General features: G+C 36.6%; 1 protein-coding gene across 1 annotated transcript in view; it reads right to left on the bottom strand.

Annotated features, from left to right (window-relative positions):
• ZPBP (zona pellucida binding protein) overlaps window positions 1-20,273 on the bottom strand; it is a 157,727-nt gene that overhangs the window by 111,712 nt on the left and 25,742 nt on the right. The window contains exon 5 of the mRNA XM_036918832.2: window positions 6,406-6,624. Within this exon, the coding sequence (XP_036774727.2) occupies window positions 6,406-6,624 (219 nt within the window). The remainder of the gene's footprint in view (window positions 1-6,405; window positions 6,625-20,273) is intronic.

Raw genomic sequence — 20,273 nt, 5'->3', positions numbered from 1 at the left:
CTCATTGGGGCCCTAGGGGCCCATATTATAGGTGATATTTTTCATGCCCAGCTCCTGTAACACCTGCTAGAGCTCTGCATATATTTTCCCTAGTGTGTAAGTGTGTAAGTATGGTAAGTCACCCTGATTAGGCCAATCTGCCCTGATGGCTGCTGTCAGCCAATCCAGAAGCACCCAATTCCCTGAGGTGTGATGGACACTTTACAACTGCTGCCAGAGGGAAGGGTGCCTCATCAGGGAAGCCAGTCTGCTCATTTCAAAACCCAACATAACAATGCTTTCCACCCCCACATCCCAAAGATGCAAAAGCCATGTAGGCAGGGGTTCTGACAGCTTCTGCCAAAACCAGATACTCATGTCCACCAGCTCATCCTGGGTATAGGGTGGAGCATGGAGTCCTCCACAACCTTGGGAAGGGGTAGCTCCTCCCCCTGAGGAGCCTGCTGTTGTTGCACTTTTGCTTTCTTAATTATAACCAGGTGGGTCTTTAATATCGAAGAGGCTGTTGCCTTGGGCAGTAGCCTCAGCAATAGTTCTGTCCTCGGCTCCATCTCCTCTACCATCTCTGGGGCTGAAGTCCTTGCTCTATCCTTCCCCTCCCCCATGGCTCCTGCAACACAGATTCTCTGGCTACCTCCTCCCTCACTGCTAACATGTCTTCCAGGATCATGACCTGTCTTCTCAATGTCTCTCTTTCTTAAGGGCATCCCATAGGTCATCACCCAGCTCCTCTAGGCGAAGCTGAAGTGAGTTTCTCTCCTGCCCAAGTGTGTCTCTCTCCTCAATAACCCTTTCCACTATCCCAAGAAACAAATATTCCACAATCCTGGCTGCTACATGGCCACTCAGGGCCTCTAAGCTGTCTTCTATCTCACAGAGGGCTAATTTCACAGCTTCTGGTGTCTCCACCCTTCCCCAATTCTGTGGAAGGACTTACTCATTGATGAGGTGCTTTACCCTAGACCAATTTTCCACTAGGGGCTCCCCAAGAGGAAGCCCTACAGATAAGGAGCTCCCAGGTGAAGCCACACCCTCCACTGCTGCAGCCACTGGACCCTCTCCACCATCAACAGTGGCAGCCCACCCAAGCGACGCACCCATGAAGACAGATGTCGGGATCAGAGGTTCTGCTGACTACTTCCAGGTGTAACTCCAGGGGGGGAACCTTTCTTTCAGCCCAGGGCTAATTACCTTAATCAAAGGGAGAAATAAGGTGGGAGAAACCCATTTATTACCTATAAGCAGTCATACACTTCTGCTTGCCCATGTCTCTCACCACCCAGCTGCAGAAAAGAGGCCCCACCAAACTTCTCTGGTCCAGTTATAACCTTGCTCCCCCCACCCTTTTAATCACCTATTGATATGGAGATGGCTTACTTCTCTCCATCCTTGGAAACACCTATTGATATGGAAATCTACAAGGCTAAGCGACAATTCTGGGAACATTGCAATTTTACCCACATGGCTTCAGTGGTGAATTCTTCCAAACATTAAGAATCATTTTTTTTATTTCTTCTCAATCTCTTCCAAAAGAATAGAAGAGGAAAGTGAGGAAAGAAAACTATAGCTCATCTCATGAGGCCACCAAAGTGAGACAATGACACCCCAAGAAAAGAAAATTCTGGGCCAGTAACCATTATGAATGCAGATATTGTCAATAATATAATAACAAACCAATTCCAGCAACATACTAATAGAATATATTCTCTGACAGAGTAGGATATATTCCAGGAATGCAAGAGGAGTTCACCACATAAAAATTAAAAAATTATAAAACATCACATTCATTTAGAGAGAAAAAAAAACACATGATCATTTCATTTGAAACAAAAAAGGCAACTGACGAATCCAGCCCCCTTCCCTGACCAAAACAATAAACTAGGAATTGAAAGGAATTGCTTCAACTGGATAAAAAAATTTTATGATAAACCCAAACCAATATCATATTTGGTAATGAAAGACTTAAGCTTTCCTACCTTAAGATCAAGAACAATTCAAGGATGTCCACTTTTGTCATTTCTAATAAACAGTGTACTGGATATTCTAGCAACAGCAATTTGACAAGAGAGTTAACAGTTATCCAAATTGGAAAGGAATAAATAAAATTATTGCTATTTTCAGGTGACATGATCTTCTACATAAGAAAATACTAAAAATTCCAAACAAAAAAATAACACTATTAAAGCTAACAAACTAATTCATCTAAGATGCAGGAAACATACAAAAATCAATGAATAGCTACACACTAGCAATGAAAAAAGTGAAAAAGAAATTAAGAAAATAACTGCACTTACAACAGCATCAAAAATAGTAAAATATGGAGTGATAAGTTTATCAAGAAGTTTAAGACTTACACTGAAAATTTTAAATCACAGCTGAAAGAAATTAGCCTGCTATGATCTGAATGTTTATGCCCCCCACCACTAAATGCATATGTTGAAATTGTAAGGCCCAATGTGATATTCTTAACAGGTGTGGTCTTTGGGAGGTGCTTAGGTCATGAATAGAACATTAACAATGGGATCAGTGCTCTTACAGAGGAGGTTTCAGAGACTGCTCTAGCCCCTTCTACTATATGAGGATAGAATGAGAAGACTGTAATCCTGAGGAGGGTCTTCTCTGAAAATGCTGGCACCCTAATCTCAGAATTCCAGCTTCCAGAAACGTGAGAAATAAATTTCCATTGTGTATAAGCTACCCAGTCTGTGGTATTTTGTAACAGCATCCCAATGGACTGACACACTCTTAAATTAATTGAAGGATATCCTGTGTTCATGGATTGGAAGGCTTAAAATTGTTAAGGTGTTAGTACTACCCAAAGCTATCTAAAGATTCAACATAAGCCCCTATCAAAACCATAATGGGTTTGCTTGGCAAAAATGGAAAAGTAAATACGAAAAAATATGGTACTGCAACTGACATCAGATAGCCGAAACAATATCGAAAAAGGATGAATGAAATTGGAAGACTCCCACTTCCTAATTTCAAATCTTAACTACAAAGCTATCATGAAAATGTTATGTTTAAAACAGTGTGGTCGTGAATAAGGATAAGCACACAGAACACTGAAATAGAATTAGCAGCACAGAAATAAACCCATGTATCTGTGGCTAACTGATAAGCAACAAGGGCACCATGCCAATTCAATGAGAACAGTCAATATTCAAAAGAACAGTCTCTTTAAAAAATGATGCTGGGACAACTTAATATCCATACTCAAAAGTATGAAGTTGGACCCATATTTCACACAGTATACAAAAATTAACTCAAAATGAATTTCAGACCTAAATGTAGGAAGTTAAATTCTTCAAAGAAAACAAAGGGGTAGACATCAAGAAAAAGGGATCTTAAATAAACAATCTTATAAATCAAGGAGCTAGAAAAACAAACTATTCCCAAAATTAGCATTAGAAAGGAAATAATAAGGTTAGAGCAAAAATAAATGAAAAAGGGAATGGGAAAAAATAGAAATAATTAACAAAACCAACAGCTGGTTCTTTGAAAAGATAAACAAAATGGACAACCGTTAGCTAGATAAGAAAATGAGAGGACCCAATTAAATAGAAAGATCCCATGTTCATGGATTGAAAGAATCAATGTTGTTAAAATGTCCATACAACCCAAAGCAATCTATAAATTCAGTGTAATCCCAATCAAGATTCCACTGGCATTTTTTTATAGAAACAGAAAAAAGAAAATCTTAAAATTTGTATGGAACCACAAAAGATCCTGAATAACCAACACTGTCCTGAGAAAGATGAACAAAGCTGGAGGCATCACACTTCTCATTTCAAAGTACATTACAAAGGTTATGGTGCTGGCATGAAAACACACACACAGACCACCAGACCTATGGAACAGAATTGAGAGCCCAAGAAATAAACTGATGCATATAAGGTAACTAATATTTGACAAGGGAGCTGAGAATATTCAGTGGAGAACAGATACTCTCTATGATAAATTGTATGGGAAACCTGGATATTCACATGCAAAAGAAAGAAATTGGTCCTCTATCTTATACCACTCACAAAAATTAACCTGAAATGGATTAAAGATCTACATGTAAATTTAAACCATAAAGTTCTTAGAAGAAAACATAGAGAAAAAGCTCCTTAACAGTGATCTTACAATGACTTTATGATATATAACACCCAAGTACAGGCAATGAAAACAAAAATAAACAAGCAGACTACATTAAACTAAAAGAGCTGTTCATAGCAAAAGAAAGTATCAACAAACTGAAAAGGCAACCTACAGAATGGGATAAGGCATTAATATCCAAAGTGTGTGTGTGTATATGTATATATAGAGAGAGAGAGAAATAATCTGATTAAAAATAGAAAAAGACCTGAATAGACAGTTTTGTCTAAGAAGATATTCAAATGGTAAACGAGTATATGAAAAGATGCTCAACATCACTAATCATCAGGGAAATCAAAAATCTAAACCATGAGCTACCACCTCATATCTTTAAAATGGCCAGTATCAAAAAGATAGAGAGAAGCATTGGTGACGATGTGAAAAAAAGGGAACCTCTGTGCACTACTGGTGGAAATATAAATTGGTACAGCCACTCTGGAGAACAGTAGTGGTTCCTCAAAAAAACAAACAAAAAAAATAGAACTATCTATTGAACCAGCAATCCCACATCTGGATATATATCTAAAAAAGTGAAATCACTCTCTCAAAAATATATCTTCACCCTTATGTTCATTACAGCATTATTCACAATAGCCAAGATGTAGAAATAACTTGTATCCACTGACAGATGAATGGATAAAGAAAATGTTGTACATATATACAGTGGAGTATTATTCAGCCACTAAAAGGAAGGAAATTCTGCCACTTATGACAATGTGGATGAAACTTGAGGCCATTTTGTTGAGTGAAATGAGTCAGGCAGAGAAAGGCAAATACTGTATGACCTCACTTGTATGTAGAATCTACCAAAAACAAACTCTTAGAAACAGAGCAAACTGGTGGCTGCTAGGGGTGAAGAGTGGAGGCAGGGGGAAATGGATGGAGGTGGATAAAGAATACAAACTTCCAGTTATAAGATTAATAAGCCCAGGGATGTAATGTATAGCATGGTGAGTATAATGCATTATATATTTGAAAGTTGCTAAAAGTGTACATTTTAAAATTCTCACCACAAAAAAATGATAAATTGTAACTATGCTAAATGCAGATGTGTTAACTCAGCTTATTGTAGTAATCATTTTGCAATATATAACATATATCTTTATGTTGTACACCTTAAGCTTATAAGGCAGTTATACATTCTATGTCAATTACATCTCAATAAAGCTGGGGAAAAAAAATTTGGCAAATAACAGGAATAGACTTTTCTCCAAAAATGATATACAAATGGCTAATAAGCATATTAAAAGATGTTCAATATCATTAGTCATTAGAGAAATTAAAATCAAGCCCACAATGCATCATTTCTATTGAATATCATTTCTTTTCTCTTATGAGTTCAAGTACACTTGCTGATTTTCTAAGGAGTATTAAGTGCCTATTAATAGAACCTATTAAATACACCAGGTATAAAGATCCCATAACTCATGAATACTAATAGTGGGTCCTTGAAGAACTAAAGAAAGAGTTAGTCTATATGTGATACTTTTCTCCAGGGATTGGAGAATAATTATCAGTGATTTCTGGAAAAGAGAAAAGCAGTAAAAAAGATAGTGAAATGGTGTTGAACTTCTCTTGTTCTTTTCTCTTAGAGCTTCATACCTCTCACTTGTGCCTAAAATTCCATCCTAGTTGGCAAAAAAAAAGAGGAGGAAAAATCAGAGAAATGAGTGTAACCAAACACTGACAGTAAAGGAATCAAGGACAAAGGGAGAAGGAAAGGCAAACAGCAAGCAACACTATTTGCAATTAAAAGAAGACAAGGTCCTATTGCCTCTAGGACCCATTAAAAAAACTTTGGATGGTTATTCCAAAGTGCTCACTCAAACAGGCATTCTATAAATTTAGAGTATGAAGTCCAGTCCTTTGTTTTCCAGAAAATATTGGGCCTTCACCATGCATTACCAGGAAAAGCACCCTAAGCTGTTGGAACAGTCCCTCCGGTTATTAACCATTTCTTATAATTAGATGTTGTTACAAATTAAATATTTGTAGCTAAATATCATGATAGATATTTTCCTATACTAAATTCCATTCTCTAGTAAATTATTATAGCAAGGTTTAAGTTACTTAAGAACATAAACTTTTTATTACATATTCAGCAGAATTTTATTTTGGGGATTATTGCAACTAAGTCAAAGAAAAGAACATGAAACATAGATTTGTAACATTTACATTCTAAAAATGCAGCTGGTAATTCACAACATGTCTAGAACTAGCTTTGTGTTCTCAATTTGTTTTCTTTAAAGAATTGTATATACTTACCTGAAAATGTAAAGAACAATTCATTTTGTACCCCAGCTCTCTGCATTTTAACACGATGGCATTCAGACTTAAGCAAAGAAACTTCACATGAAACGTGATGAACAATTTGGCTTAAAATCCAAAGAAGGTTCTTCTTAAAAGAAATATTATACACACTATTGCAGGGAGCTGCATGATACCGTGCTGTGAACTGGTAATAATAATGAGGTTCACGATAAGCTGTAAAAAATTTAAACAAAGAATAACAAAAAATGGTAATTTAAGCAATTCAAATATATTGCAACTACTCATGAGTAATCATTATTTGCAATGAATTCATAGTATATGTTTTTATATACAGCTATATATATGTATATATATGTATACATATATATTTTAACAAATATTTATTTAACAGTTACTAAGTGACAAATGCTGTTATAGGATATTTACAAATAGTTTTCCTAACATCATTTAAGATTGGTATTATTTTTATATCCACTAGAGCAAATTGAGGGAACTGAGGATTATGTCACTTTTCCCAATGGCTATGCTAACAAACTAAGATGCTAACTAAGGAAGCTGGCCCAGAGCCTGTGCACTTACCCACAATATAACTCTGTCTCAAACTCAGGAATGAAACTTCTCTAAATTTAGATATTCATCTTAGAAGAAATTAGGTTCATATAATTACCAAAAACAGGCAAAGTAAAAAGTATGTTTCTAACAAATCTACAAGTTTTATGTTTCATTACATCTTCAACTAAGAATCTTTCTCCTACACATTTCAAAATCTCACTGAAATGACACAAGAAATATAAAAATGATAAGAAATCTATAACAATCCCAGAGATCAGAAAAGTTATCCTTCTGAGACATGTAACTCTACTGCTACTTTTGTTAATTGAGGAGACATTCGTGCCATGTTCTCAGTTTACTTGATAAGAAAATGTTCCCCACTCACCCTGAAGTCAGAGTTGCCATTGTTCACTTTCCTACCTATTCCTTTAAGCCAAAATTAAGGGTACATACCAAGGTACTGTCAGTCTTTGTATCCAAAGTAGAGACCAGACAGCTTCTAACTGCTGAGAAAACTATCAGCTTCATTTACACCTCTGAATGATAACCACAGACTATCCCACCCCAACTTTGGGAAATCCAAGATCATTTCAAGGAAATGAAAAAAAGCAAGGGAAAGAGCCCTAAAGAAAATTAACATAGAAAGCATTAAATAAGTTTTTTAAATTATAACTAGTAAAGATAGAAACTAAACATAAAACCATTATAAAGCTGTTGTAGAAGAGGAATAATGATTGGTAAACATGGAAAGTTTTCTTGAAAGATTAAAAAAAATATAAAAACTCAAATTTTCAAAATTGAATTATAAATCAAAACAAGGTTAAAAATCTAACTATATGTTTGGAAACCAAATAATGGAATTCTCAGATAGCACAGAGCAAAATTAGAAACAAAATTATAGATCAAAGTAAGAAGGAAGAGGGATCCCAGATATATCAGAGTGAAGGAGGTCCAGAAAAGAAGCTAACCAAGGGACAAACAGGAAAACAGTTCTGTAACTGAAGGAAGATTTGTGTCACCATACCAAAAAGGTCCATGAAACAGTGAAAAAGAATACTGAAAACAAATGTCACACTGAAACACAAATCTTATAAACCTGTCTTGTTTTACCGTACTTTGGCATCTATCAAGCTTTGATAGAAATAAGTGTGAATATAAGCCAAAATGTCCCAAAATACCCTCAAAACCTGTATTAACATTATTCTCTTCTGATGATAGCTCCAAATTTCTGGGAGAAGTACACGATAATATACACAGTGATCCAGAATAAGCTCACGTGCATAAAGGAGTTAACACAACAGGCCATGAGATTGGCCCTATGCTGACAGGCATCTTTCTTTAACAGAGCTGTTTAGCCACCTGAGGCCCGAAACTGAACCTCTGGTAGTTCAGAGTCTTCATAGTTACTAGACAGCCTACAGACTAGCTTCTAGACAATACCTCGTAGCTTAATCTCTAAAGGCTCCCTGTGCAGAAATAACAGAGATGGTTACTGGATTTTCTCTGCTAAGGGAGGGGGTGGCTCAAGTGACCTCAAGCAGGAAGAAGAGAGCTTAGAAGGCCTGCCTGTACATGGGTTTCCCAGTCTCGGCTCACGCCTTTGCCCTTGCTGTTCCTCTTGTGTATCCTCCACAGTAGCCATGCATACAACTCTGCTGAGTCCTCCAAGTCTTCGCAGGGAATCCCTGAAAAGCATATGCACTAAAATCCTCAGATGAAAATCGGAAGCTTGAGAAGAAAAAAAAAGACTTATGACTCAGAAAAATTAAAATGATAGAAAGTGAAATACAAATCTACAGCAGCTATCCTCAAAAGTTTTGGTTCCAGGATCCCTTTACATTCTTAAAAACTACTGGGAAACACCAAAGAACTTTTAAGTGGGCCTTATTATCAATATTTAAAGTATTAGAAACCAAAACTGAAAAACTTTTTAATGTTTAATCCATTAAAAATAACCCACTCTAAAATAACACAAAGCCATTAAAGAGTTAACATAAAAAATAATTTTAGGCATATAATTGTTTTCTTAAAGAATCAGTGGGAAGAGTAGTATTGCTTTATATTTTGAAAACCTCTTTACTGTCTGGCTTAATAGTGATCAGTTGCAGTCTTATACTTGCTTGTGCATTCAGTCACATGCACTGTATTAGTTTATTGCCATACAGATTAACAGTTGGAAAGGAGGCATTTTAACAGCCTTTCCAGATACTTGTAGAGGACTGTCCCACAGAAGTTTACCACCTTAACTGAAAATGTCAATCATGAAAACAGTAAATACTGTCATATTATGACTATAAGAACAGTTTTTACCTTACTGACCCCTTTGAAAGTGTCTCAGGAATTCCCAAGGGTCCACAAGTGCAAACTACTGATCTATATTCAAAGTTCAAACTTCAAAGTTATTAGAAACTGATAAGAACATAAGAACTTAGCAAAATAGGAAAAATATATATAAATAGAAAAATCCCAAAAAGGACAATAAACACAGAAAAAGATGCTCAAAGACACTACTACTCAGGAAAATGAAATCATAACAGTGACATAGCATTTTACAGTCACAATAAAGACAAAAGAGCAGAAACACCTAATTTAGCAAGGGTATGGGTAAGCACAAGTTTTCATATACATTATGAAAATTTTAAAGTTAAAAAATATCAATCTTCAAGATGTTAAAGGAATAAATTAAGATTAGGAAATTATAAAACAAAAGAAGGTGGACATAACTAAGGAACAAGTGGAAGTTTTGATTGCTATGCTCCCAGACCAAGAAGCTGTTATCCTAGGAGGGAACCTGAGCAGTAATTTCTTGTGTTAAGGTAATTATGCAGAACTACCTGGAAGACTGATAAGAAGAAACTTAGTGTCTCATCAAAGATACTTGAGACCACTTAACAAGACCACAAAGACCACACCCCTAGCCCCTTTTCACATTCCTGAAAAAAAAAATCCTTAGAAGAGGGAATCCCCAACCTCTCAGTGCGTTCCTCTCTCTGAGGTCTCCAGCACTTTCTAAGTGCGTAACTTTAACTTTTATAAAGTGAACAGACAAGCTAAATGGCAAATGTGACATACCTGAGAAGAGATGTGGTAAATTGGACAATGGTTTCCTAAATCACAAGACATTTAAGTATTTGGATATATGACAGACAAGTTAAAAAACATGGATGATAAATTAAGGAGGCCTAAAAAATGTTTAAATGGTGTTCTAGAAACAAAAATAAATAGAACAGTCAAAAGGCAAATTTTTTAGAGATCATGAAAAAAGAGTCAACAAAATTTAAGAAATAATTACTATGTAAACCACATTCTCTGACACAATGAAATCAATACTAAAGCAACAGTTAAAATCCCTCAAATATTTGTAACAAAATACTACCAAATAACAAAGGATATATCCAATAAAGTAATGACTATTAGGAAAACTATATTAAGTTATTACAGGAGAGTGACCTCTGATATGACAGTTGGAGGAATACCACAAACCTGCTCCCCAATGAAACTGATGTAAATTATTTGATAATTTATAGCCTAAGAAAAGGATACTAAGGACTTAGAAAAAAATGTAAAAGAATTTTATTTATTTATTTATTTATTTTTTATTGAAGGGTAGTTGACACACAGTATTACATTAGTTTCAGGTGTACAACACAGTGATTCAACATTTATATACATGATAATTTTAGCTACCACCTATCACCATACCAAGTTGTTACAATATTTTGACTATATTCCTTATGCTATACATTACATCCCAGTTACTTATTTATTTTACAATTGGAAGTGTGTACTTTTTTTTGTTGTTGTTGTTGTTGTTGTGTGAGGGCATCTCTCATATTTATTGATCAAATGGTTGTTAACAATAAAATTCTGTGTAGGGGAGTCAATGCTCAATACACAATCATTAATCCACCCCAAGCCTAATTTTCGTCAGTCTCCCATCTTCTGAAGCATAACAAACAAGTTCTTACATGGAGAACAAATTCTTACATAGTGAATAAGTTACATGGTGAACAGTACAAGGGCAGTCATCACAGAAACTTTCGGTTTTGCTCATGCATTATGAACTATAAACAGTTCAAATATGAATACTCATTTGATTTTTATACTTGATTTATATGTGGATACCACATTTCTCTCTTTATTATTATGATTTTTAATAAAATGCTGAAGTGGTAGGTAGATACAAGATAAAGGTAGAAAACATAGCTTAGTGTTATAAGAGAGCAAACGTAGATGATCAGGTGTGTGCCTGTAGACTATGTGTTAATCCAAGCTAGACAAGGGCAATAAAACATCCACATATGCAGAAGATTTCTCTCAGAACAGGGGGGGTGAGGTTCTAAGCCTCACCTCTGTTGATCCCCAATTTCTCACCTGATGGCCCCCCTGTGACTGTGCCTGTCTTAGGTTGTTCCTCCCTTGAGGAATCTTACCCGTCTCTGGCTAACCAGTCATCTTCTGGGGCCATACAGGGAAATGTAAAGTTGGTAAGTGAGAGAGAAGCCTTATTGTTTGAAAAGGTTTGAAAAAGAATTTATTGAAGAAAACCCATTTAAAGTTGGTAAGAACAGTTAATCTGTGGTATGCTAAGCCAGACCTTTTCACTCCCTCCCCCATCTTAGCTCAGCTAGATGGAAACTCCATTCCAGGCTGGTGTAACAAGAACCTAGGATTCCCTCCACCCTAGACAGCATCCTCTACGGAGGGACAGGATGTCAGCATTGACTGGTGTGTTCAGTCCATTTATGTTTGGGGTGATTATCAATAGATATGTACTTAGTGCTGTTGCCGGCTTTAAATTTGTGGTTACCAAAGACTCAAGAACAGCATCTTTACTACCTAACAGTCTAACTTAACTCGCTTATTACTCTATTTCAAACACAATCTAAAGGGGTTTTTTCCTCCCTTCTTTTTCTTCCTCCTCCACTCTTTATATATTAGGTGTTATATTCTGTACTCTTTGTGTATCCCTTGACTGACTTTGGGGGTAGTTGATTTAATTGCATTTGCTTAGTAATTAATTAAGTCTACTATGTTTACTGTTGCTTTATTTTCTCTGGTGACAGCTATTTAGCCTTAGGAGCACTTCCATCTGTAGCAGTCCCTGTAAAATACACAGTAGAGATGGTTTGTGGAAGGTAAATTCCCGCAACTTTTGTATATATGGAAATTCTTAATCTGTGATTCAAATTTAAATAATTATCTTGCCATGTAGTGTATTCTTGGTTCGAGGCCCTTCTGTTTCATTGCATTAAATATATCATGCCACTCCCTTCTGGCCTGGAAGGTTTCTGTTGAGAAGTCTGATGATAGCCTGATGGGTTTTCCTTTGTATGTGATCTTTTTTTCTCTCTCTGACTCCTTTTAATACTCTGTCCTTATCCTCACACTTTGCCATTTTAATTATTATATGCCTTGGTGTTGTCTTCCTTGGGTCCTTTGTGTTGGGAGATCTGTGCACTTCCAATGCCTGAGAGACCATTCCCTTCCTCAGATTGGGTAAGTTTTCAGCAATTATTTCTCAAAGAGACTTTCTTTCCCTTTTCTCTCTCTTCTTCTTCTGGTACCCCTATAATGCAAATATTGTTCCATTTGAATTGCTCACACAGTTCTCTTAACAATCTTTCATTCCTAGAGATCCTTTTTTCTCTCTGTTCCTCAGCTTCTTTGTATTCCTGTTCTCTTACTTCTATTTCATTTACCATCTCTTCTACCTCATCTAATCTGCTTTTAAATACCTCCAATGTATGTTTCATTTCAGATACTGCAATCTTCAACGTTTGTATCTCATTCCTGAATTCTTCTGTGAGTTCTTGAGTACTTTTCTGTAGCTCCATGAGCATGTTTTTTATTTTTATTTTGAAATTTTTATCAAGAAAATTGGTGATTTTAGCTTCATTTAGTCTTCTTTCTGGTATTTGCTGTATTATGGTTTGTATAGGATTCTTTTGCCATTTCATATCTCCAGTGATTACTATGAAATAGTAACTTTGTGTGGGTGGCACCCTATAGTGCCCAGAAGCTCTACTCTATGGACCTGCCTTGCAACTGGAGTAATGGCAGGGGTCACAGGCCAGTGGCACCAGTGTCTGCTGGGAGGAAACTCTTTCCTGCTTCCCAGCTGCAGTGTGTGCCTCCATTGCCAGGGCTTGTGGACCGAGTGCACAGGGAGGAGCCTCTGTATTATACCCTTGTAGCTGCCATAGTTGGAGCCACCCTCTGTCTAGCCTGGTGGGATGGCAGGGGCAGCCATTTTGTGAACCAGTGCTGGCCGGCAGGAAGGAGCTGCAGACTGAATATTACAGTGGGGGTCTTGGTGCTGCATTGCCAACCAGGGGAATGGAGTGCCTAAAGCTCCTGAAAGTTCCCAACCTGGTTGGCTAAGTGTACCAGGATGATTTTGTGTACCTGTCCTTTCTCCTGAGCAGCAAGCTCTGTATAATCCTTGCCCCTTAGCACCCCTCCTACTGTTGGAATGTCTTTCAAAGTGCTTGCCTTTGTTTTGTCCCAGAGTGGCCTGTTGTGGTACCTGTTCTCCACAAGTGGCTGGAATCTCAGTCTGAGTATTCTGTCTTTGTTTTCTAGCCTTACTAATCTCCAAAGCATCAGGTAATGTGGGTTTGTGTTCCCAGAGAAGATCTCCAGGGGTGGGTGTTTAGCAGTCCCAGACTTCTACTCCATCCCTGCTTTATTTCTCTTCCTCCTGCTGGTGAGCTGTGGAGGACGGAGGGCTTGGGGCCTGCCACACTGTGGCTTTGTTACTTTAGCTTTTTCCATGAGTTCTTCTCTTTCCCTATATATAGACCAGCTATTTCAGTCTTCTTTCTGGTCACTCTTTCAGAATTAGCTGTATTTGCTGTATTTTTGTGTTATATGTGGTTTTTGGGAGGAGGTTTCTGCCTCACTTCTCACACCACCATCTTTTTCCTCCCCATTTTTTTTTTTGGTGTTTTTAATGTATACTTTGCCTAGTAATTGGATCACTACTCTACTTTCCTGTGATTTTTGTATGCATGGTATATTGTTTTCCTTCCTATTGCTTTAAACTATTTTCATCTTTATATACATAAAATATGTTTCATGTAGACAAAAAATACTTGGATATTGCTCTTTAAATCCATTCTCACAATCTTTTCCTTTGGTTTAAATAATTTAATCCATTCACATTTAATATTACTATTTATAAAACTGGATATACTTTACCATTTTGCTCTTTGTTTCCATGTCTCATGTGTGTTCCACTATTTCTCATTAATTTTTTTGAATGAAGTATTTTCTAATGTAGCATTTTAATTTATTTAATGACTTCCCACTATATATTTTTTAGTTATTTCCTTATTGATTGTTATAGGGTCACCACATATATCTTAACCTGTCAGAGTCAACTTGACATTTATACTAGCTTAATTCCAGTGAGATATAGAAGTGTTACTCTTATGTAGATATTTTCTATTTCCCTGCTTCTTGTGGTATCAATATTATACATATTACATCTGTGAATGGTACAAAGCTAAATATACATTGTTATAAATATTATTTCATATATTTCAATGAAGCCAAAAACAGAAAGGCAAATAAGTGTTATATTTATAGATTTTGTTATTTTAACTTTCTTGTTGATCACTTTTGATTCATTTGTTCCTCTGTATTCAAGTTGCCCTCTGGAATCACTTCCTTAACCCTGCACAGCTTTGTTGCCACCCAGCCTCCTCTGTGCTCCTGTTGGAAAGTGCATATTTATGATATGAACCCAATGGTACATCATAGTCAATTTCTTTTATACAGTTGCTTTTTAAATAAGAAGGAAAAAAGCAGAAGAAATAAGTACTTACACTATCTTTATAATTACATAATTACCTTTACTGGAGCGCTTTGGTTTTTTTTGTGTGGATTCAAATTGTTAAAAACCAAAATCAAAGCAAGTATACATTTGGAGGTCTAATTGACTTTATTAAATGATTCATGAGTTGGGCGCATCCTGCCTACCAAAGAGGAGCCATACAAATAGAAGCTTTTTATAGGTAGAAAAGTGGCAGGGATAGGAAATATAAGTAAATGAAACGATTATTTCAGGCAACATGTCACCTTCCTCTGTGGGGAGGTTGGGGGTCTCTCATGCAGATGACCTCACTAGTGTTGATCAGGAAATTTCAGACTGATTGTTCTAAAATTCTATTCCTGGGAAAAACTGCAACTGCAGTTAGGCTAGGTTTTAGATCTTCATTTGCTACTGTGTGGTTTAACATAAGTGATTCTATTTTCTACCTGTGGTTTCTTTCTTACCAACATTTATTGACCAAAGTCATGTTCTTTCAGTCTGAGGAACTTCTTTTAGGTGATTCTGTCTAATGCCAGATCTGATCTACTGTTGAGCATCTTTAGTGTGTTTTTACTTTCAGTGATTTTACAACTGCAGAATTTCCACTTGGTTCTTTTTTTATACTTTCAGTCTTTATAGATATTCTCTATTTAATGTGACATTGTTTTCATACCTTCCTTCCTTAATCATTTCCTTTAATTACTTTAATCTCGTTATAATGAATACTTTGAATCTTTAAGTCCTTCATCTGGTTACTCTCACAGGTAATTTCTGTTTCCTACTTTTTTCTACTGTATGGATCATACATTCCTGTTTCTTTTATTGTCTCATACATATTTTCAGAAACTGCACTTTTAAGATAATTTATTGTATAACTCTGGGTACTGCTGCATCTCCCACCCCTGCTTGTTAAAATTATTTCCTGTTTATTTGGTTACCAACTGGCTAAATTCTTTCAGTGATGTTCACTACTCTCCAACCATAGTGTAAAGCCTCCACAGTTTTCCTTGGAAGTTACAGCTTGAATGTACCTGCAGCAGTTTCAGCACTCTGTTGTTTCCCACAGTGCCCTGGGGCATACATGAAAAACTGATATAATTAAATTTGGATTCTCTGGAGAGTTCCCCAAGTCAGTGTTTGGGAATTGTTCTGACCTCAGGATTGTTCCTCTCACTTGACTCTTCCTTTGTTGTTCTCTTGACAAACTAAAAGCCATCAGTTTAGCCTGTACCTCCAATGAATCTATGAATCTCCCAATGTCTTTCACCAAACCTCCATTGATTTTGAGAACACTCTTTGGTTTGAGTTTCCCACTTTATCACAAGTGATGTCACTTCTGTTAAGAGATTCTGAGCTCTCTGTTTCATAGCCTTCTTCTCTTCACCTGTCAAATTCTTACTCTCAGCTCTGGAACTAAGGTGTGCTTCTCTCTGAGTGACGCCCTGCTTTAGGAACTGAGCACTTCATGGAGGGGAAAGCAGCAATAGCCCCAGTTATCCCTACTTTACACCATGAGCTGGGCAAGGGCAAAGGAGGTCCCAGCAACCTCAGAACTGGTGCAGTCAGTTTAGAGCCTCATTCTCAAACTGGTGATGGGTGGAAGAAGGGAGCCTTCAGCTCTCAATCAAAAGACATAGAGTTACAGAATGGGAAAAAAAAAAACACATCTGTATGTTGCCTTGAAGAGATTCACTTCAAACCCAAAGACACTCACACACTAAAAGTGAAGGAATGTAAAACTGTATTTCATGAAATGGGGAGAAAAAGCAGCAGTAACTGTACTTGTGTTAGACAAAATAGTCTTCAAAACAAAGAAAGTAACAAGAGACAAAGACAGTCATTACATAATGATAAAGGGGTCAGTCCAACAAGAGGATATAACCATAAAAATATCTATGTACCCAACACAGCAGAACCTACATATGTGAAACAAATACTAACAGAATTAAAGGGGGAAATAGAATGCAATGCATTCATTTTAGGAGACTTCAACAAACCACTCACCCCAAAGGACAGATCAACCAGACAGAAAATAAGTAAGGAGGCACTGAATGACACATTGAAACAGATGGATCTAACAGACATGTACAGAAAACTCCACCCAAAAGACGCAGGATACACATTATACTCAAGTACACATGGGACATTTTCCAGAATAGATCACATAGTAGGCCACAAAAGCAGCCTCAATAAATTGAGAAGGATTGAAATTGTACCAAACAGCTTCTCAGACCACAAAGGTATGAAACTAGAAATAAATTATGCAAATAAAATAAAAAAGCCCACAAGCACATGAAGGCTTACCAACATGCTCCTAAATAATCAGTGGATCAATGACCAAATAAAAACAGAGATCAAGCAATATATGGAGACAAATAAAAGCAAAAACACAACACACCAAAATCTGTGGGATGCAGTGAAATCTGTTTTAAGAGGGAAGTATACTGCAATACAGGCATACTTCAAGAAAGAAGAACAACCCCAAATGAACAGTCTTAACTCACAATTAATTAAACTAGAAAATAAGAACAAGTAAGGCCCAAAGACAGTAGAAGGAGAGACATAACAAAGATCAGAGCAAAAATAAATAAAATTGAGAAGAATAAAACAATAGAAAGAATCAATGAAACCAGGGGCCAGTTCTTCAAAAAAAATAAACAAAATAGACAAACCCCTAGCCAGACTTATCAAGAAAAAAAGAAAGTCTACGCACATAAACAGAATCAGAAAAGAGAAAGGAAAAATCACTAAGGACACCACAGAAATACAAAGGATTATTAAAGAATACTATGAAAATCTATATGCTAACAAGCTGGATAACCTAGAAGAAATGGACAACTTTCTAGAAAAAAACAACCTTCCAAGACTGACCCAGGAAGAAACAGAAAATCTAAACAGACCAATTACCAGCAATGAAATTGGATCGGTAATCAAAATACTACCCAGGAACAAAAAAACACCCGGGCCAGATGGATTCCCTGCTGAATTTTATCAGACATATACAGAAGATATAACAACCATTTTCCTTCAAGTTTTCCAAAAAACAGAAGAGGAGGGAATACTCCCAAACTCATTCTATGAAGCCAGCATCACTCTAATACCAAAACCAGGCAAAGACCCTACCAAAAAAGAAAATTACAGACCAATACCCCTGATGAACATAGATGCAAAAATACTCAACAAAATATTAGCAAACTGAATTAAAAAAATACATCAAGAGAATCATATACCATGATCAAGTGGGATTCATCCCAGGGATGCAAGGATGGTACAGCATTAAAAAATGCATCAACATCATCCACCACATAAACAAAAAGAAGGACAAAAACCACATACACATTTCCATAGATGCTGAAAAAGCATTTGACAAAATTCAACACCCATTCATGGTAAAAACTCTCAAAAAAATGGGTATAGAGGGCAAGCACCTCAACATAATAAAGACCATATATGGCAAACCCACAGCCAACATCATACTTAACAGCGAGAAGCTGAAAGCTTTTTCTCTAAGATCAGGAACAAGACAAGTATGCCCACTCTCCCTGCTTTTACTTAACATAGTACTAGAGGTGCTAGCCATGGCAATCAGATAACACAAAGAAATAAAAGGCATCCAGATTGGTTGGGAAGAAGTCAAACTGTCACTGATTGCAGATGACATGATATTGTACATAAAAAACCCTAAAGAATCCACCCAAAAACTACTAGAAATAATACCTGAATTCAGCAAAGTTGCAGGATACAAAATTAAAACACAGAAATATGCTGCATTCCTATACACTTACAATGAACTAGCAGAAGGAGAAATTTGGAAAACAGTTACATTCACAATTGCATCAAAAAGAATAAAATACCTAGGAATAAACCTAACCAAGGAAGTGAAAGATCTATACTCTGAAAACGACAAGACACTCTTAAGAGAAATTAAAGAGGACACTAATACATGGAAATTCATCCCATGCTCTTGGGTAGGAAGAATTCATATTGTCAAAATGGCCATACTGCCTAAAATAATCTACAGATTCAATGCAATCACTATCAAAATACCAACAGCATTATTCAATGAACTGGAACAAATAGTTCTAAAATTCATATGGAACCACAAAAGACCCCGAATAGCCAAAGCAATCCTGAGAAGAAAGAATAAAGCACGGGGATCTTGCTTCTCAACTTCAAGCTCCACTACAAAGCCACAGTAATCAAGACAATTTGGTAGTGGCACAAGAACAGACCCACAGACCAGTGGAACAGAATAAAGAGTCCAGATATTATCCCAAGCATATATTGTCAATTAATATATGATAAAGGAGCCTTGGATATATAATGGGGAAATGACAGCCTCTTCACCAACCAGTGTTGGCAAAACTGGACAGCTACATGTAAGAGAATGAAACTGGATTACTGTCTAACTCCATACACCAAAGAAAACTCAAAATGGATCAAAGGCCTGAATGTAAGTCATGAAACCATAAAACTCTTAGAAGAAAACATATACAAAACTCTTTTGAATATAAAAATGAGCAACTTTTTCATGAACATATCTCCCCGGGCAAGGGAAACAAAAGCAAAAATGTTCAAGTGTGACTGTATCAAACTAAAAAGCTTCTGTACTGCAAAGGACACCATCAGTAGGATAAAAAGGCATCAGTATGGGAGAATATACTCATAAATGACATATCCGATAAGGGGTTGACATCCAAAATATATGAAGAGCTCATGTGCCTCATCAAAAAGCAAATAATCCAATTTAAAAAATGAGCAGAGGATCTGATCAGACACCTCTCCAAAGAAGAAATTCAGATGGCCAACAGGCACGTGAAAAGATGCTCCACATCGCTAATCATCAGAGAAATGCAAATTAAAACCACAATGAGATATCATCTCACACCAGTTACGATGGACACCATCCAAAAGACAAACAACAACAAATGTTGGTGATGATGTGGAGAAAGGGGAACCATCCTACACTGATGGTGGGAATGTAAATTAGTTCAGCCATTGTGAAAAGCAGTATGGAGGTTCCTCAAAACACTAAAAATAGAAATTCCATTTGACCCAGGAATTCCACTTCTAGGAATTTACCCTAAGAACGCAGGAACCCAGTTTCAAAAAGACATATGAACCCCTATGTTTATCGCAGCACTATTTACAATAGCCAAGAAATGGAAGCAATCTAAGTGTCCATCAGTAGATGAATGGATAAAGAAGATGTGGTACATATACACAGTGGAATACTATTCAGCCATAAGAAGAAAACAAATCCTACCATTTGCAACAACATGGATGGAGCTAGAGGGTATTACAGTCAATGAAATAAGCCAGGCAGAGAAAGACAAGTATCAAATGATTTCACTCATCTGTGGAGTATAAGAACAAAGCAAAAACTGAAGGAACAAAACAGCAGCAGACTCAAAGAACCCAAGAATGCACTAACAGTTAGCAAAGGGAAAGGGATTGGGGAAGAAGGATGGGAAGGGAGGGATAAGGGAGA

The sequence above is a fragment of the Manis pentadactyla genome, chromosome 7 (genome assembly GCF_030020395.1).
Source record: "Manis pentadactyla isolate mManPen7 chromosome 7, mManPen7.hap1, whole genome shotgun sequence".
Classification (NCBI taxonomy): Eukaryota; Metazoa; Chordata; class Mammalia; order Pholidota; family Manidae; genus Manis; species Manis pentadactyla.
This window is presented reverse-complemented; position numbering and strand designations above follow the sequence as displayed.